This window comes from Pan paniscus, chromosome 4 (genome assembly GCF_029289425.2).
Source record: "Pan paniscus chromosome 4, NHGRI_mPanPan1-v2.0_pri, whole genome shotgun sequence".
NCBI classification, from domain to species: Eukaryota; Metazoa; Chordata; class Mammalia; order Primates; family Hominidae; genus Pan; species Pan paniscus.
Genome location: NC_073253.2, coordinates 69,176,232 through 69,197,463, shown reverse-complemented (window position 1 = coordinate 69,197,463; position 21,232 = coordinate 69,176,232). Strand labels below are relative to the sequence as shown.

At 38.0% G+C, this 21,232-nt stretch overlaps 1 protein-coding gene across 1 annotated transcript in view; it reads right to left on the bottom strand.

Moving 5' to 3' along the window:
- Positions 1-335: 335 nt before the first annotated feature.
- Positions 336-21,232, bottom strand: part of C6 (complement C6) — a 121,122-nt gene continuing 100,225 nt past the window's right edge. The window contains exons 10-18 of the mRNA XM_003810976.5: positions 19,908-20,074; positions 18,341-18,566; positions 17,285-17,456; positions 16,877-16,988; positions 13,178-13,310; positions 12,015-12,203; positions 8,127-8,217; positions 7,433-7,674; positions 336-1,226 (exon numbers count right to left, since the gene is read on the bottom strand). Of these exons, the coding sequence (XP_003811024.4) occupies positions 1,045-1,226; positions 7,433-7,674; positions 8,127-8,217; positions 12,015-12,203; positions 13,178-13,310; positions 16,877-16,988; positions 17,285-17,456; positions 18,341-18,566; positions 19,908-20,074 (1,514 nt within the window). The 3' untranslated portion in view covers positions 336-1,044. The remainder of the gene's footprint in view (positions 1,227-7,432; positions 7,675-8,126; positions 8,218-12,014; positions 12,204-13,177; positions 13,311-16,876; positions 16,989-17,284; positions 17,457-18,340; positions 18,567-19,907; positions 20,075-21,232) is intronic.

Genomic DNA, 21,232 nt, shown 5'->3' with positions numbered 1-21,232 from the left:
AACACACACACCCTCTAGGTTATTCTAATGCACCCTAATATTTGAGAACTGCTGCTCCAAAGATGCCTCTCTTCTCCAATTAAAATTGACACCCTAGCCTCGCTAATAAACTGGTTTCTGCTTTGTATGGCCTAATGAAAAGATATGACTTACCTTAAAAAATTATTCCTTCAAAATTCTCTGACAATTTTCTATCCATCACACACTTCAGCCTAAAACTTTATGGTGCACTTTAGTTGAGGCAAAGGGAATCTCTTTTCTACTTTCTGAGAGAATAGAACTCCAGAAGTTTATTCTTAACAACTTTAAACAAGATAATTTCCACTGGAGCTCAATCATCCTTACAGCGATGTTTATTGTTATGGAATATTTCCTTGCATAAGATGATAATTAAGGATGGGACTCACCCTTCCGTGTTGTATTTTCTCCAAAACAATTATCACCATCAAACATGCTACATATTTTACCTGTTTATTTCATTTTTTGTGTGTCTACCCCTGAATGAATGTATGCTTCATGAAGGCAAAGGCTTTTGTCTGTTTTATTATCTGCCGAGTTCTCAGGAATTTGGTCAGTACTTGACATCCTATACACACACTCAGAAATTATTTGTTGAATGAAGATATGAAAGCTGGGCTTCAAGAATGTGTTTCAGAGGTTCTGGAGATTTCTGTTTATTAACTCATTGAAGAAAATTATGGGTTTTATTCTTATTTCTAATTGTGAGAATGCTTAATGTCACAGGCTACATAAGGGCCTCAGAAGTCACATTATTTTTGTACAATGTGAACAGGAGAATTTACCAGACTGCTGTGGAAGTTGGTACCTAGGGGTATGCTACAGGGCGTCATGAGCTGGAACTGAATAAGACATGCCCAAACAGGAGAGTCAGGGGAGAATAATGATCTCAAACTAACAGAAAATAATTTTTGTCAGTAACTTTGAGCATGCCAGTCTGCTGTTTGTGCAAGAATTCTCATTTGTAGGAGTTGGTTCTTCTGGATGGTAAATCTGTTCATTGTGCTGGGCCTAGCAGTAATTGTGCTAGGCCAAACACTTTCCAGGATGCAGTATTTCCATCTTCCTGTTTGCACATCTTATAGTTCCCACTTCACAGATGTTCAATGTTTTCTCACTTGTTGATGATCCCATTTTGACACAGTAGAGTTGGTTTCCACCCTTGAAGCACTGTGGGGGCAATAGGCAGACACATTTGGAAGTGGAGGCTGTAATGAGAGAGAGAGAGACAGTGTGACTTACCACAGTACATTAGGGTTTGGTTTTATCTAAATCATCCCCAGGGTGGCGAGCTCCTTGATGGTGTTAAGTTTGGTCTAAAGCTTTCTCTAATGAATGAGAAAGCCAAAAAATAAAAATTAAAAACAAAACAAAACAAAAACAACAAAACAACCCACCAAAGGCAATGACCCCAAAGACCCAACTGTGATTGAATAGAGAGATCTGTATATAAGAGACTAGAGGGCACTAGTAAGCCAGTAAGCTTAAAGAGTTGGCCTATTTCTGGCACTTCCCCCGTCTCACTGTCCACATCCAATGAGGATTTGCACTATCTCTGGCACCTCCCTTTTACTCACTGCCTACATTCAATCAGGCACTAGTCCTATCAATCCATTTCTCCAATGTCTTCAGCTTGTCCTTTCTGCTTTATTTTATTTTTATTTTTAACATTGGCATTGCCTAAGTACATTTATCATTATCATTTGTAGAGCATGTACTGTGAAGCCACACAATATGCCAAGCACTTTACATGCTTTATTTTCTTTGAACCCTTACAGCAAACATATGAATAGGCTATCATACTAATTCTACAGAAGAGGAAACTGAGCTCAAAGAATGTAAGCCCTTTGCACATTGCCACACAATTAGTAAATGGTAGAAGTAGGATTTAAATAATACATGACTCACAGGCCTGAGCTCTTTAACATAACTCTATATCACATTTGTTTCTTTCTTTCTAGAATATTATTGGGTTATGCCTGGGGATCTGTATTTTTAGTAGGCAGTTAAATTGAGTGATTCTCCTATGAGGCCTGCTTTTGGAATCACCAAAGCACTTCATAATTCATGTAAGTCTTATGTTCATGAAATAGGTTTAAAACAATCATTTAGGGATAAAGTTACCAAAGTTGAGTATATTAAATTAATTTTGAACAAAGGTTTATAGGCTCATATATTCTACATGTATGTTTTAGTCAAAGGTCAAAGTCTTCCACTGTTTGGCCTCAACTTCCATTTTCAACATTATCTTTTTTACTTTCTCCATTTCAAGTAGTTTAACTGTCTGTTTCCCCAACAAGACCCCAAAGGTGCTCCAGTTTTTGTTCTTTCTCCTATGTCATCTGCCTCTTTTGCCAGACTGATGTGCTCTTTCCTACTTCTCCCCACACGTCCAGTTTCTACAAGTCTTGCCTCCTCAATGAAGCATTTCATAGCAACATAACCATATTCTGATCTTTTGATCTTTTCTTTTCTTTTTTTTTGAGACAGGGTCTTACTGTGTCTCCCAGGCTGGGGTGCAATGGCACAATCATGGCTCACTGCACCCTCGAACTCCTAGGTTCAAGAGATCCTCCCACCTTAGCCACCCAAGTAGCTGGGACTACAGGTGCACCCAACCATGCTCACCTAATCTATTACTCTTTGTAGAGATAGGGTCTCATTATGTTGCCCAGCCTAGTCTCAAACTCCTGAGCTCAACTGATCCTCCTGCCTTGGTGTCCCAAAGTGCTGGGATTACAGGCGTGGACCACAATGTCTGACCAGATTTTCTCTTTTTTCTTTTTCTTAACTTTTATTTTAGTTTCAGGGATACATGTGTTGTTTGTTATATAGGTAAATTGAATGCCATAAGGGTTTGGTGTACAGATTATTTCATCACCCAGGTAATAAGCATAGTGCATGATGGGTAGTTTTTTAATCCTCTCCCTACTCCCACTATCCACCCTCAAGTCGGCCCTGGTGTCTGTTATTTCTTTGTGTCCGTATGTTCTCATTGTTTAGCTCCTGCTTACAAGTAAGAACACGTGGTATTTGGTTTTCTGTTCTTGTATTAGTTTGCTTAGGATAATGGCTTCCAGCTCCATCCATGTTGCTGCAAAAGACATGATCTCATTGTTTTTTATGGCTGCATAGCATTCCATGATATATTTGTACCACATTTTCTTTATGCAGTTTATTGTTGATGGGTATTTAGGTTGAGTCTATGCCTTTGCTAATGTAAATGGTGCTACAATAAAATACCTGTGTATGTATCTCTATGATAGAATGATTTATACCCCTTTGAGTATATACCCAGTAATGGGAATGCTGGGTCAAATGGTAATTATATTTTAAGTCCTTCAAGGAATTCTGTTTTAAGTTCTTTGAGGAATCGCCACACTGCTTTCCACGATGGTTGAACTAAAGCAGATCTTTAATTTAGCTAAATTTTAGTGGTGTAAACTTGTCATTTTACAAAAACTGACATTTTTGTATACATTCTTATTAGTTAGCTTTTCATATGTCTTTTCCCCAAAACAATGATAAGTGCTTTTTTGGAGAGCAGTGTGGCTCATCTGTCCTATCAACTCTTAACAAGGCACTCAATTAATTCTTCTGGATCAACCGACTTGAAATTCTGAATTGTGCATGCAGGTATAAGTGTACAAAAAAGAAATTTATTTAATGGATCTGGAATAATTCATGTTGCCAAAATACCTGAGTCAGCGTGAGTATTAGCAACGAGGTCATGAATGAATAGCTTATTTTAGGCAGACATCGATTGTTTTCCATGTGTCTCAACTGATGGGGAAAAATAGGGAAAGGAAGTAGGAGATACTCATATGCACCATATGCCTGGGCATCTTGCCCTTGGTAGGAAACATTTTATGGAAAAGCATGCATTTCCGTACTATGCTCTCCATCAACCAGCTAGAGAAGATTCTTGTTCATTGTTGGAAAGAATGTTCTTGTCCATTGTTGGAAGGGATGGAGTTTGGTGAAAGACTAGGGACTATTCCACCTCTGGTTAGGACATCAGTTCCTTAGGTTTTTGGAAGGGCCACGGTCACTACCCTTTTAGTATGGATATAGCTTAAATGTTCTTTGCTTAATTATTTTCAGAACTACCAGCACCAAAAGACCCTTCCCACCACCTCTACTAATTCATCCTTCAACACTCAGTTCTCACGCTTCTATGCTTAAGAAACCCTTCCAGACCAGAAGATATTTCTCTCTCAATGCTCTTATCACATCCTGACTTGCACTAAAGTGATTCATGTAATTATTGTCTAATGTTACTCCTCCAAAAATTTGACGGGTAAAAAGGGTGCTTCATCTTAAAACCATCATCATGGCTGCTAAATGGATGTTGGCTGAAAAAATTTCCCGTTCCTGTCGGTTGGTGGTAGATATTTCTGAAATTCAGATAAAATACTTAATATCTATAAAATAGGCTTCTGGGGGATTTCATTCATGTTGTAACTTTTGAAAGGTGACCTTCATATTACTTTGAAGTTCTATTTTAAAGTTTTTTAAAATTCCATTTTAGATAGAGAAGGAAAAGAGTAGCTAAGAGCACAATGTAATCAAGAACACAGTTTAATCAAAGTGACATTCAATTGAACTGAAAATTACTAATATTCCAACTTCCCATGAGTGGCCTGGGTATAAAGTACATTTTTAGCTTTCTCTGTCTTCATAAATGCTATCATTTGTATATTGATACTTTTCTATAGTGCTAATCCAAACAGAACCCTCTGTGGCATTTACTTTTGCTCACCAATTAAAGAAAGCTAGCAGAGAAAGATCATATCTTTAGAGGAAAAAAATGCTTTGAGTTTCCTGATTGTGTGCAGAACCAAAAAATATTTTAAATTGCCTAAATATATCTTCTATTAAGAAGTGTTCATGTATTAGTTTGACTACCCAAAGCATTCTGTTAATTTCACAGTTTTTAGTACTTTTTTTTTTAAACAAAGTTAGACGCCTCAAGTATGTGAGGATTTAGATATGTGTACAGCAAAGCAGTAATAGTAAAGACAGGTATTTCGATAAAATTGTAAACTGTTATTTTTCACTCAGGCAGATTTGAAAAAAAATTTGTGGGAAGATAGCAAAAAAAAATAAATTATTTCCAATAGAAGAGTTCTCTGAAGACTGCTTCTCTATGATAAATAAGGAAGAATGGAAGGTAACACTAAATACAGCCCCAAATGCCTGACCTATCTATTACAGTACAGTCAGGGAACAGTTCTTACCTTCCCTGCTGACCAAATTTTATTTTCTCTATATATTTTTGACAATAATGTTCTTACACTACATTTCTCAGATAAAAAGTTGATATTTAAAATAAAAATGATGTTGTATAATACTTTCAGCTCTTTTCTATCACAAATTATTGTTTGCAAGAGACGTCAGTTGAGTAATGGTGTTGATCAAGCATCAAAAAAATGAATAGTAGAGTTTTTGTCTAAAAAGTTATTTAATAGTGATTAGAATTAAGCAACGTGCATATCAGGCCCTAGTTTTCTGTAACTTATATGGAATTGCCTTGTTTAGACATGGCATGAAGGTTGAAAACCCCAGATACTGGCATCCTGAGTTGTCACCATCAGATGCCAGCTATGGCCACCCTCTGTCATGTTTCAATCTTGTGGCCTGTCAAGGGAGCTGAAGCTTGATAATCAACTTTAAGTGGATCGGGAAAGAACTGGTTTTGAGTAATAAGACCTCTCCCCTTTCCAGGACTGAGCTGAAGAACACTGGGCCACAAAGTCAAAAAAGAGTCAGGAGGAACAATATGGTTTTTGTCTTTCTTTTTGCAAAAGTAAGGTGGTTTCAGCAAAGATTCCTTTGCATACTTTATGCTCCAATTTAAGATAATTTTTTTGGAAAATGTTCCACAAAGGAAATATCTCTAACTGTTTGAGTTCTGTTGTAATCTCCAATCCGTCTTTTGAAAAAGAAATAAAGCTTAGTTGGGCTATTTCAGGGTCAAACTTCATCTTGGAGCAAATGTACTGCTGTGAAGTCCCTGCCTCGAAATAATTCACAACTGTAATGTCTATGGCCAGTAAACTTAAGGAAAATGGAAATAGAATGCTACTCCTTAAGTATTAAATTGGCAGAGATACAAAGGAGTGATAACTCCAAGGTTTGGTGAGAGTGTGGGAAAGCAGTCTTTACTATATGTTCTAGGAAATATAACATGGCAAAAACATTTCTGGATAGGCAGCCAACATATTGTATCAATAAAAAAAATTTAAAAATAATATTTACCTAGAAATGTCCCTTTCTAAGCTATATCTGAAGGATGTAATCTTAGATCACAGATTTATTTGTGATAGATTTAGGTATGATGGCACTATTTATGATAGCAAAATACAGGAGAAAAAATTTAAATGCCTAACCACAGATTGGTTAAATAAATCATAGAATACCCGTATAGACTTTTGCAGACATTGAGAATTATGTGGCCGAATAATATATGTTGACATGGAAACAGTTCCATGACATAGTAAGTGAAAAAACAGCAATATATAGAATAACATGTAGAGTATGCTCCGATTTTATATTTTAAAAATTTGTAGTATATGCGGGGCCACTCCTGAAATGTTCGAGACCCAGGGGCCAATTTTTTTATGGGGTGCTTATCTATAAACTATTAGAGTCACCCCAAATTAGAGTGTCAGCATCATACTGGCTTTCTAATTTCAAGCAATCTTGAGCAAGAATGCCCTGCTGGCTAGCAGCAGCAATTTGTTCACCAAGCTGTTTTCTGAGAATGAGGGTCTAGTCTGGGCCAGAGATGACTCCACAGGCATGAGCCCCAGAGCTCTTTGGGGCATCTGGCTGACCCCACGCATGGTGGGGAGAAGCAGTAGAGAGCTGGAAAGTATAATAGTGCCTGGGTTCATGTGGGATGCTGTCTGGGCTCAGGGTGTCCTGCTTGAATAGTATTGTCAGCCTTGGCTAGATTAAGGCACTGAAAGAAGACTGAAAGAAATTTCAGGAAGATGCTTTGGCAATGCAAAATCCAGTCCTACCTGGACAGCACTATTGGCCTCAGACAGTCCCAAACACTAGAAGGAAACTTAGACAATTCTGGTGAAGGCCCTCCAAAGCTGGGACTCGGAGGGATGCCTGAAACACGAGATCGGGACAGGTGCTCTTCCCACTGGGGCCTAAGGGTGGTACTGATTACATATGCATAGAGAAAAGATTGGCAAGATATACACCCACATTACTACAGTAGTTATTTCCACTTGTGGGTGATTATAATTTTCCTTTCTGTTTAAATCATTTTATGAATTTTTTTTCAATGAAAAGGAATTATTTTTGATTAAAGATAGGTTATTTTTAAGAAAGATGATGTTCTAGCTGAGATGAAAGTTAAGTGAGAGCATTTAGTATGGTCACCATTGGAACTTACCTGAACATTTTTCCCAGTCATAGCAGGTGTCATAGCCACAGGATTCTTTCTTTGTGCTGTTGGATGAAAGTCTTGTCCTTTCAAGACCCCATTCTAACTGGTGGCCGTCTTGGCAGGAACCAATATGTAGAAAATGGAGTTGCTGATTATTTAAACATTTCTCAGCCAAAAACTTACAAGCGGGTGAAGTAAAGTAATCGTTGGAGTCTGTGTCAAACACACAGAGATCTTCTGAATGATGGCTGCCCAAGAGAGGAAAGCAAGCATTTCTATATGAAGATCAGAAAAAAACAGGGGGCACGTAGCCAATGTAGTGTGTTCACTCACCAACCAGTTTTCTTTTGCCTGTTTTCCCCACCCCACTCCAAGCCCTGGGCTTGAGTGAGAGGAACAGGAAAGTGTTGATATAACTGAGTTTAAAGTTTTTACATGTGCAGAAGTTAAGTCTCTAAAACCAAAATGAGACTGTTATAATGAACAATCTCATTTTAAACAGGGAACTGGGCTGAGAGATAATTAAGAAACTTGCTACCCAATGGGGAAGGAGGAATTCAGCAGAGCACAGGAATATCAGTTATGTGGAAAATTCATTTATTTCATGTCTGTGCTTCAAAAAGCTCAGCTCCTCCATCAAATTGGTTACACTAGACTGGTTTTCCCAATTTCCAGACACAGTCTGTAGGGTATCTCTTACCTACAGTCTTCTTCTGGAGACATACAAATGCATTCAGATCCTGATTGTTTCTGTCCCGGCTGACAATGGCCTCTTAATTTTGTTAGAGTATCTGAAACAAAAGAAAAAAGGAGAAAAGAACAGTGCACAGCATGGATTCTAAGTGATAAGCTTGAATTCAGAGAAGAGGCAGTGGTAAAGGATTCATATTTATCTCTTGGAGTTAGATCATTCATTTTAGCTTCTCTAAATACATTGTCATTAAATATTCCACCTGAAAGGTCCTTTCCAGTGCACATGAGGTGTCATTTTCCAACCTAAAATTGCAATTATGTTCAGATAACTACAGAAAATGGAACTGTTGAAATTTTTGTTCATTTGTTTTTCAAATATTTATTGAGTATACATGATATTCTCATCACTCTGTAAGGTTCTGGAGAGAGTAGATTGAGCATAAACTGACCCAGATCCTGTGCTCACCAAGCTTATAGTCTTGTGGGTGCAGACAGACATTAATCAAATGAGCACACTAATATAAATATAGAATTGTTGCCTTTCTTAGTGCTATCAAAGAGAAGCATATAATAAAAAATTGATGTAGCTAGAAAGATTAGAAAAGGTAAAATGAAGAAAGAAAAGTGAGGCTGTTCAATACAGAGGAAACATAAGGTATGGAAAAGTTCAAATGGGAGGCAGTGGTCGGGCATAGTGGCTCACGCTTGTAATCCCACCACTTTGGGAGGCTGAGGCAGGCAGATCACAAGGTCAGGAGTTCGAGAACAGCCTGGTCAATATGGCGAAACCCCATCTGTACTAAAAATACCAAAATTAGCGGGGCGTGGTGGCATGAGCCTGTAGTCCCAGCTACTCAGGAGGCTGAAGCAAAAGAGTCACTTGAACCCAGGAGGCAGAGGTTGCAGTGAGCCGAGATTGTGCCACTGCACCCCAGCCTGGGCAACAGAGTAAGACTCTGTCTAAAAAAAAAAAAAAAAAAAAAAAAAAAGGAGGCAGCATGTGAGTTTCCTGGAACTGAAAGAACCCAGTGTGGTTGAAGTGCTGAAAAACAAGAGGATGGAACAAGATGTGGCCAGAGAGGTAGGTGTCTGGTAGGCTGTGTGGGAGGCTAATAGGGTCTTTGAAGGGTTTTGTCTTCATTTTATAAATAGTAGACAGTCTCTGATGGGTTTTAAGCAGGGAATGGTGTAACAAAATCAGCCCTCGATTTTGAAAAAAAGAAATTAATTATGGCTTCTGTGCAGAGAATGGATTTGAAGAGGCATGGTGGTCAATAGGGCTCCAGGAAGCTAATCTATGAGGTTATTGTGGTAGTTCAGGTGAAAGAGGATGATAATTTGGACCAAGGTTCCAAAGGTGGAAATGGAGAAAAGTGGATAAACTTGAGACACAGCTAGCAGGTAAAACAAGTGATATTACCTATTATGTAAGTTATGAGAGCTGTCAATTATATGATTCTTCGGTTTCTGATTTGCATAAAAGAATATACATTGGTGCCTTACCTGAAATAGAAAATATTAGAAAATGCTTAGTTTTAGGAAGGAAGGGTGATGAATTAAGAGTTCCCCACTGTAGATGTTGAATTTATGGTATCTTTAAGACATCCAAACAGCGTAGATATATAGGAATTTAGATATTCATGTCTAAATCTCAGTGGCGAAGTCTGTGCTAAAGATTTAAATCTGTTATTGGTCTATGGGGGAATCACTGAAGCTATGCATGTGGATGAGATTCTTCAGTAGGAGAGTACAGTGTGAGGTGAGGGGACAGATCCAAAACTTGGGAAACTCCAGTGATTAATGTCCAAGCACTGGCAGGAGCCTACCAAAAATGGAGGGCAACAGCCAGAAATGTCGGAGCTTAGCAAGAATATGAAGCCAAGGAAAGAACATATGTGCAGAAGGTCAACATTGCTGAAGGTTGCCGAAAGGCCAAAGAAGATAAGGAAAAAAAAAAAAGTCCATTAGATTTAGCAATATGGATGTGAATGGCTTGAAATTCAGATTTTCTTACAAGAATCAGTGGAGAAATGCAGCTCCTAAATGTAGCTATTAATCCCTGCATGACATTCTAGGCACTAGGACATTATGGTGGGAAAAAAAAAAAGAAAGGAAGGATGGAAGGAAGAAGGTGGAGGAGAGGAGAGGAAAAGAGAGGAAAAAAGAAAGAGAAAACAGATGTTAATCAAATAATTATAGTAACGGATTTATAATAAAGGGCTGAGACAAGTATTCTGAAGAAAGGGAACATGGTTTCAGGAGACCACATACCATAAAGACTCCAACTGGGAAGATTAAGGAAGGATTCATAAGGAAATTACACTTGAACCAAGGTGAGGAACTGAATAGCATGTCGGTGAGGGAGGGGGATGAAAATAGAGGGAGTGACACTGGGGGTGTATTTATGAAAGAGGCAACCTTGGTTTCTTTGCTCATGTTGAGGCCCACCTAGAGAACCTGGACCTGAAGCCGAACTCCTCAGTCTATTGAATGAAACACATTTTTTTGATCTGGATCTGACTATTCAGGCAACCCCAGAACCAAAACGACCTCGTGAGCAAGTTAATTGTCAAGGCAGGACTGGAGGCTCAGCTCACTCTTACTCCTCTTAGCTTATCAAGTAGAAGGTTTGGTAAGGAAAGGTGGCTCACGTAAGAAGCAAAAATAAAGATGTAAAAAATTCCTAGGTTTCTTATTCACAGTTGTTTTCCTTTCCTTCTATTACCACCATTCTATCTGGTGAAACTTGGCCCGGAACTCTCATGAACTTGGAGACCTATCCTTCCGGTAAGGCTTTAGCTACTATGGTTTCCATTGTGGTGATATTGTTTACCTATGCCTCTTTGCCCTTTGTAATTAGGCCTGGGAGGAGCAGCAAGGTATACATTGTTTCCAAAAAGAATCAATTCAGCTTTCAAGTGGCACACAGCCTTGCTCTATCACTACAGGTTTGAAATTGTCAATGATCTTATGCAAGGAATCTGCTCTTCCAATCAGCCTCAGGTTGAAGCAGTGCTGGGACTCAGCTGCCCACACCTCCCAGCACAGGAGCAACAAATACTCCACAGTCTGTAAAGTGCTCAGGGCAAGAGGATCCTCTGAAGGGCTAAGGGAGGTGTCCAGGTCTGGGAGGAAGGAAAAAAGTAACTGTGTAGCATCTCACATCTTCATGAAGCAGAACTTTTTCAGATTGAAAGAATTAATAATGTTTCCCTGCCTGAAAGTGTCTTTACCTCACAGTGTCGGGTTTTATTTATGATTGTCTTTCTCTTTCTGTGACTTCCCTTATTGGTCTTTCTGTCAATATTATTGGAGAGAAAGTATATGAAATAGGCTATGTATTTCCTTTATCTAGCTGTGGAACATTTCCTATTTCTCAGTTTGGATTATAATTTTAATTTCTAATCTAAGGGCACGTGTGTGCACATGCATGCATATGCCCTTATGAGGATACTGCCTACGGTGTCTTAAAGATCCTAACTTTCTGAAGTCTATGGCTTCCACATACATTCATTCCACTGACACTTACATTCCTTGTAATTCATTATTATGATCAGGAGTCTAGTGAAACCAAGACACAATACTTACCTGAAGTTCTCGCTAATTTCCATGAGATCGCTTTACTGATAATTTTATTTAAGGTTATTCAAAAGGTTAACTTTCTCCCTTTCTTTCACACGTTATAAAAGCCCAGAAGAGAATAAAGGACGCAGGATGGCAATGAGCTTAGGGAATTAGCAGAGCTATTGCATAGTTCCGGTTTGACCCACACTGTCTAAACTTGCATCTTTTTTAGCCCCTCGGTGCTTAAGAAATAGAATGGCTATAGAGGCTATACTACCAATCTCAGGGTGCACCACCTTATCAGACCCCAGAACACTGAGCTGCTACTCACCTTTTTCACAGGTGAGAGAGTTTGAAATGGGTGGTGTCCAGGAATTCCCCTGGCATGTGTACCTTGATGGCCCAGCAACAACAAAGCCTTTGGGGCAAGTTAGCTCAATGGATTCACCAATTCTATACAATCTCTGAAATGGTGTAATTGTCAGGACTTCCTGCACAACTGGCTTGATGCACTCCCTCCCTGCAAGAGAGCAACATTTCATATGTGTTTAGTGGAGCAGAATAAACAACAAATGTAGGCAAATTTTATGCAACCAAAGAGGTGATTTTGATGAGATTTACTGCCATCTGTTCAGCTTTGGTGCCTCCTTTTGATCAGAAAACCTGGGGGATAAGAATCCTGGGCTTTCCCTCAGACCCTTCATTGAAAAATTCCCTTTAGTTTCATTATCTGAGATTCCCTTGCTAAAGAACTGGCTCCAGACACATCCAACTTTTATGAAATCATTGGAACCTTTGCCTTTAAAGAAACACTTTCTTTTCTCTTATCCCTAGTGGATTTCTCCAAATGCAAGTTACCACGCTGTGACTGATGCAGAGTGATGGGCATTCTAATTGACACTGGTCTCAACTCTGCTTCATGGTCTCCCACAATAAGTCTTTGGACTCCCATTCAAGTCTTATTTGAATCTTGTTTTTTACTTTACTCTAGCACAGGTATGTGCAGAGCCTAAAGCTCCTTCGCTCTTTCTCAGTAAAGAATGTGAACATGAGCCAAGGAGTAGTGTCTCGGCGAAAACTACGTCTTACACAAAATCCCATCTTACACAAATTCCCATTTCTGTTACATAAAGAGTGTAAATATCATCTTCTTGAGACTCAGCATTTTGCGTCAATTTGAACACTGGGCAAAGCAGATGTCTGTGGTTAGATACAGCTTGCAGACTTCCTGGATTTCTTTTGAAGTGCATACTTCACAGTCCTGTGTGTGTGACAGTAATAGGTAGGAGCAGGAACACTGAAATATGGAGATAATCTGGAAATCCAGTTTTAGCAAATGAGCCCTTCTATTTATTTTCTGCTTCACAAAATCTTTCACCAGAGTTACTAAAAACTAGTAAAATGTATTGATCTAAGGATGTGATTTTACTGTTTTTATATTGGGCACATTCATTCTGTAAAGTAGTCAAGCAAAATTGTTTGCCCAGTTCTCACGTTGGCATTCCACATCCCCTTGTCTCCAGGTCCCGTCTGGTAAGCATCTGAAGTACTGGTATCCAACAGTTTCAAAGCCAGTAAGGCATGAAATTTCAACATCTTCTCCAACCGAGTATAGTTGCTTTTCATTCTTAATTAAAGCAGAAACCAGAAATTATTAATGCTATGAATAACACTCTCTAAACTCTTTAGTCTCACACTGATCCTTTCTATCCTTCACTTCTGGATCTACTCAGTCACCAAGTCCTCTCAATTTCTACTTCTAAAAACCTGTTAAAGTTCTCTGCTTCCTGTTGCCATCACTGTTTTTCTTCATGATATTTATTCTTTCTTACTAGGGCAACTTTATAACTGGTCACTCTTCTAATCCATTTCCCTAAATTGGTTAGGGTTTTGTTTGTTTGTTTGTTTAACTTGAAAACTTGCTCCCCTGCTGGGAATGGTGGCTCGTGACTATAATCCCAACACTTTGAGAGGCTGAGGCACATGGATCACTTGAGTCCAGGAGTTCGAGACCAGCTGGAGCAATATGGCAAAACCCACAAAATACAAAAATACAAAAAAGTAGCCAGACAGTATTTTCTGTCTCCACAAAAATACAAAAAAGTAGCGAGAAGTGGTGGCATGGCCTGTGGTCCCAGCTACTTGGGAGGCTGAAGTGGGAGGATTGCTTGAGCCCAGAAGGTTGAGGCTGTGGTGAGCCATGATTGTTCCATTGTACTTCAGCATGGGCAACAGAGTGAAATCCTGTCTCAAAACAAAAACCAAAAAACAAACAAACAAACAAAAACCCAAAACAAAAAAAAAAATAGAAGAAACCAAAAAACTATATATGGGATGTCCTACTATTGCTAGAATAGAAAAACCATATACTCACCATGTAGTGACTATAAACTGAATAAATAATATATCTTACATATAAAGCAAACATATGCAGTTGCTATTATGACTGAGTGCAGATCATTTAAAAATGTTACTCAATTCCTAGTAACCCATTGGTCATTATATATTTTCCCAATTAATGGATTGTACAACTACCTTCATGTTGCTGAGGGGTGGGGGTGATTCACTACAATTTTCAAGGTAAAGTGGGTCTTAGACTTCTTAGTTTGGAATATTTATTTTAACTTACTTTACCATCCTCACCTCCTGCCATTTCCTCCCATAAAACCTATGCTCTAGCAAAACAAAACCCTGCCGTTCTTCGAACATAAACTTCTTTTTCATGCCTCCATGTCTCCACTTGGCTGTTTCTTGTATCCTCAACACCTTCTCTCTTCCCTTCTCTCAAGACCCAGCTCAAATAGAACATCCTTTGCAAAAATCTTTGATTTCCCTAGTATCATGAGGTACAACGTCCTTTCAGTTCTAAGGGAAACTCATGCAAAGCTCTATTTTTATAGTGTTTATCACGTTTATCAGCCCCACCCCTGATCCTTTAGTGGCAACTCCACAACCAGATCTCTGTCTCATAAATCTTACACAGGCCTTAATTCTTTGCTGAAAGAATACAAAACATTATCCTTCTTAAGGAGCTAGTAATGCAATACAATTTTCCTTTACTGAGAGGGGCAAGAGTACCAAGAATTGACTAAGCAGTTGTTCTCTGAGAATTGAAGTTGGGAACTTTGAGAGCGGTGAAAGCTTAATTGTCAGCTTATGTTGTTACTTGGCCATATGGTTAAACTTGTCTCCTAGAAGATTCTTAATTTTCTGGATACAAAACTACCATCCTACTGTTGGTTATTACTGATATGGCTTTGTTTCCAAGGGAAATGGACTAATGATTTGGGTGTTTTCTTCAAAGGCTGCACATTTTTTCTTGCATTTCTTCTGAAATAAATTATTGCCTTAAACTTTTATTTGTATTTCTTGTTTCTTATGAATCTGTAACATATAAGTGTATGTTGCAATAATCAAACTTAGGGAAGTACATCTAGTAGATTGACTAAACAAAAAACCTTGCCAAAAGTCCCTGTCACTTACAGAGGTTGGACTTGTCTGTTACTCATTAAATAAATATACTTGTGTGCAATAACATCACTGCTCTAGCCTGGAATTAGGCATATCTTCCTCTATTTGAATCTATACAAGGGGCATTTTGCCACTAGAAATTCCAGAAGATGCTTATTAGGAAAAAATAAAATTTTATTACATTTGAGTAAAAACTATTGCCAGACAGAGACCAGGCCTTTGGTAAAGAGCAAAATAAAATAAGAAATGAATTTATCCATGAAAATGGGAATATATAATCTAACCTTACAAAATGAGTTAGAAGAATAATACATTACTGTTGAAAGCCTTTGTGTGTTTTAAAAATGAGAATGTCAATAATTTTCATGGTCTTTGTATGCAGCCAGAACAAATAGATTAAAAGTTATTTTGGTGTCTGGATCTGCCAATATGTGATTTTAAGGATAATGTTCTAGGGCAGGGGCCAGCAAGCTTTTCTATAAGTGGCCTGGATAGTCATCTGTAGGCCATATGGCATCTGTTGAAATTACTCACTTCTGCCATTATTGTATGAAAGTAGCCATAGATGATATGTAAACATATGAATGTGGCTGTGTTCCAATAAAAAATAAGACTTTATTTTTTTTTAAGTGGCAGGTCAAATTTGGCCTTTGGGCCATAGATTGATGGCTCTTGTTCAAGAGAATTTGTTCCCAAAGTGTGGCTCCTAAACCAGCAGCGTCCATATTACCTAGGAATGTATTAGCAATGGATATTTCTGTGCCCTTCCCAAAACCTTCTGGATCAGAAACTCGAGGAGTGAGACTCAGTGATCTGTGTTTTACCAGGTCCTTTGGCGCATTGTTGAGTTTGAGAACCTATTTTCTAGAGTAAAGACTAATTAAAATTACCTTCCTCTGAAATACTTCCTCCCCATAAACTTTAAGGTATGGTCCTTATGCATGGGCAGAAGATAAGTGAATATGGAAGATACATTAGCCCAGACTACACTCCATGAATAAAACTATTTGCTGGCCTTAGAGAATTGAGTGTTATTGATCTTTTATCATAAGTGTGATACAGTTGGGAAAAGATTAATGTAAAGATATTACTAAGTTTAAGAAAGGTAAAATGAAATAGGGAGCATGACTTCTGTGATCACTTTTAGATATCATGTATCACCTGTAAAATTTATGTCTAAGGGCATAGATCTGTCTGACAAAAAGTATTCAGCTTTTAAAAAAATCATAGAAACATATTGTGGCTTGGTAAAAAAAAGTTGAAACTTAAAGGTATGTGAAAATGGTTTTGACTGATTAAGAGTTCTACAGGTTTCTAACCTAATAAAACAATACAGAATTAACACCTCCATGATTATAGCCAGTCTAGTGTGTTTCTCTAAACATTCCTTAGGTAAGGGTATCAGTTTGCTCAGACTCTGAAATAGCCAGATCTTACTTGCAAATTCTCACAAGTCATACAATCCTGTATTATACTGAAGTTCTATTACCTTTCCAAGAAACCCAAGCAATCTGCTGTCCTTTAGTCTAACAACTGGCTATGAACACATCTCTAGGAAATTCAAGATGGAAGAGTGGCAAAGTGTTTCTAAATATTATTTTGTACGTTTAAAGTCAGCAGGAGATTATTCGAATAGGAAAACAGTAACTCTAATTAAAAGACAAGCTATACTTTTCAAGGTTTTTAAAACTACAAACCAAAAGTGAGGTTTAGGATGCTGACCCGGATAAATCCATTTTCTGGAGGAACTGGCTGAGGACACCCGGAATCTGCTTCTATCTCAGGAAGATCGACCTCTTTCATTTCTTCATCATCATTGATACATGGTTGTCCACTAAAAGGGAAACATAAATATGTGTGTATATGTATGTATGTACACACATTTACATGTGTGTATATGCTTATGTGTATACATACGTACACATTGCATACATATATGTATTAAATAGAAAACATTACACACAGAAAAAGGCACGGCAGTAGACCCAGTGGCTCATTAATATTCTGTGTTGGCATAAGTAAAGTTCTAATTATTTCTTTACTTAGCAGTAGACTAATAACCATTTGAACTCTCAATGTTATTGAGAGTTAGGGCAAAATGACCCATTCTTTTCCCTTACCCGGCCTTACTTGTTTTCCATGATTGAAAATGTGCAGTCTTCCTCTTGTCGCTTCTCCCCCTCACAGCGTTTCCCTCCTCGTTGGGGGGCAGGATTATTGCATTCTCGGGTTCTCGATCTCTTATAAGTAGCACCACAGGTACTCCAGGAAGACCAACAACCCCAGTGTCCATCTACTGCATCTGGAACAAAGGAAGACTCACTCCCATGGATCATGGTGCAGCTGAATTTGGGTTTGGAAGTGAGGCCAACCTGGTTTCCTCAATTTTTAGCTGAGTAACTTCCTTTGTGGGATATGATAGGGTTCTTCTAAGGATTAAAAGAAATTACCTGTGCAAGGGGCCTGACACATTGCCTGATTTCCTTTTAGACTTTGTTCCCATAAGCCTAAATAAAATGGCAACAAATGGCAATCATTATGAATTATTTTCAACTGTTAACAAACCTCTGTATTCTTGGCTTTGGAGGCCTTTTAAAAATGTGCACTCATATGTGTATAAATATAAACATCTTCTTAACAGAATGCATATTAAATTACACTTTTAAAGGTAGTAGTATACATTCTTACTCCCATGCCTTACCCTGTTTCTAAGGAGGATTTGAGGTAACTATGAACATACTTAGTCCTGTATGAAAACTTTGGTTGTGGCTTAATTTATTTTTTATTACAAAGCCATCCTCCTTCTATATTACAAGAGGCTTATAATATCAGAATCATATATTTTATTTGATGTTATGTTTGATTTTTTATGTTATGAGCATTGTATATGTATTCTTGATATATAAATATGCATATAATATATTCATATTCCTTAGATAGATACTGGTGTTATCCTCATTTTATGGATGAACAGATTGAGGCATAGGGAAGCTGGGTAACTTTCCCAAGCTCACATAGTTGGTAGGTTACAGCTGAGACTCACACTTTTTGCAGGTTTATCTTCCCTCTGAGCCTGTACAAGGTGGAGGTTGCTAATAGAAGTTTTGTTTCTTTTTAATTGACCAACTTAGAATACTCTTTGGAGGGGAAAATTTATCTACCTCACAATAGATTCCTCATACTTACTGGATTTATAATCTGGAGACTGTTTCTCGCAGTTCTCACCATAGGTGCCACTCTGACACACACACAGACATTCAGTCCCTGAGAGGGTGGGTCGGCCATTATTAGGGCATGGAGCACACTGGCAAGGATCGAACTTGGCTGCATACTCTTGCAAAGCTTTCCTGAGGTTGTTCCGTTTTGTCACTGCACAGGGGATGTTTCTTACCAAGTCCACGATGGGGGCAAGCTAGGAGAAAATGGGAGAGAAGAGGTCCAGTCACATCCCCTTTGGTAATAGGTTGCCATTACTGCCCAGTTCTCATGAAATGAGAGGGAAAGCCTGAAAATTCTACACTTCAAAGGGATTATTGCAGAATATAGTATTGCACCTGTTGAACCAGTAGGCAAAAGCCTTCTACCTGTGGACAGGTGTGATGTATATGGCACTTACCTTCCCTACAATTTTACTGTGAAGGAAGCCACATGGGAGGTGTTGCTTACTTGGTTATATATCATGTTATTTATTAAGTATTCTATGCATGCATCAAAGCACTGAGATAGGTGACCAAGAGTTAGGCAACTCTTTCCTGCTCTACAGAAACCTCGTTAAATTTGATTCAAGCAGCAAAAAATTTAGAGAGGATAAGAGAAGCTTTCCATGTTATTTTTTTCCAGGACAGTTTTGGCTTTTGTTGGAGTTAGATGAGAAAATGTGGAGTGGGAGAAAATGAAGAAATAAACTTGCCAGTAGGATGAATGGAAGAATTACAGAAACAAATAATAGGCTAATGATAAATCAGTGCTCATTTTATTAACATCATAAAACCTCAAAGAAATGACCTTCTAGTGCAATATGACTCGCAAGTACCCGGAGGGGCAGCTGGGTCTCATTTTTCTCCCATAACTTGTAGAGCTCAACACATCTTCACGCTGCATGCAAATGATTCTATTTTCATAGTGATTGAAATCTTTTATCTTCATTTAAATGAAATGAACATAACAGCTTCTTTGGAGGCCTTTTAAAAATATGGATATGTTTGGGGGAAAACAGGTTCTAAATGGCATATGGCTGATACGTGGGTAAAGTATTCCATAAATAATAAATATCACCTTTGAATGTAATTACAACAAATACAAAACTGGTAAATTCAATCAATAGTAATAGAAACCGGAAGTCAAATGGATCTAAAATCTCATTTATCTCACAGAGCTACAAATGAAGACTTAGGAGTGTTCATCAAATAAGGAGTTGCAAGAAGAACACAGAAACCAGATTTATTGTATACATGAAAAAATAAAAAGTACTACTCAAGGCAAGTTTGAGCATTTTTATTCACTAAGTTCCATTTCCTGGTGTTTCATGCATGCTAGGAATTCTAAATACTGTACTGTTGAATGCTTGTTTGAATAGCAAACGCATTAGACATGCAATTTAACATTTAAAAAAAGGTACATTGTGCATGAATACTAAAGAAAGGCATTTCATTCATTGTCTGAGAAGAAAATGGAAAATAAATTGTGTGATGTGCAATTTGGGCTGCTAGAGAACTACTTTAGATCTCTTACCTGGAATAATTTTTACTCTTACCTCAAAGTCAATCACAGCAGGATTTTCCTTCACTGATTCTAACCACTCAGAAAATGTCTTCTCCTCCAGACCAGAGCTCCCTTTCTCCCATGCCAAAGCTGCTCCATATTCACTCCTTCCACCTCGAATCAGGGATATGGATTTCTCTGCTCCCTGTATAAATGAACCTGCAAGGTGTTTCAATAAAAATGCCCATTTAATTTTAGTGCAAATTCCTATTCTAAAACAAACAAACAAACAAAAAAAGCCTATTTGTACAGAAGGGAGAAGTAGATGGTACAGTATGTAGCTCCATTAAGAAAGCTAAGTGAACAAGCAAGAGAACACTCCTCCTCCCTGTAGGGAGTTTAATAATAGAAATAATAATAACAGTACTAACAGCTACCATTTATTAAGCATCTGGTAGATGCCAGGCCCTTTACACACATCTTATATAATTCTCATGACAACCCTGAGAAGTAGGTATTATTATAAACATTGAAGCTGAAAGTAATTTGTCCTGGAACACATGGTTACCAAGAGACAGGACTAGGATGCAAATATAGCCCAGTCCTTGACTACTCTGCCCCTTACTCTTTAATGTCAACCGCCCTGCTTCTGATTTATGTTAGCATATGTTTTGGGTGCCCAGAATAAGATAAGTCACATGGCTTCTGATAGCCAGTCAATTGACTGTCATGGTGAAACTTCCAATTACAGGGAAAAAATGGTGGAATGATTTTATATTTAAAGACAGAGGTGAAAGCACAACTAACACAGAAAAAAAACCCCATCAGGTTAAGAGTTGGCACAATGTTTCTTTAGACACAGTGACATTTACTGTTAAAGTATATAGCACAACTCTTTTATACAAATTGCCATAACAATTTCCACTAACCAAATGGTAACTCTAACTAACAGGGATAGAGACTGAGTAATAAGGAATTGCCGTAAGAAATAGTAGCAAATAAAAAGAAGGCTAGTGGTATGAGCGATAGTTAGTGGCATTAATTTGGTGTCTATCAGTAAGAATTAGCTATGACCCCACTATTTAGCAATTCTATAGTAAGATAGTCTAGAATGATTAGGAAATGGATGCAACTGTCTTCCTATGAAGAAAGTAGTATGGCTGCTTTTAGAGTCAAGTGCATAACACAACACAGGTATAAGGCATAACAAAACAAAGGTATACAAGGAAAATTTTAGAGGTTTTTGTATTTATTTTTCATAGAAAAGTAGAAGCCAAATTAGAGTTTGCCAATATATCATGTACAGACTGACAGTGGCTTCGTCATGTTATTTCATATTTAGATTGATACCATGTATTTCATAAATGGATTGACACT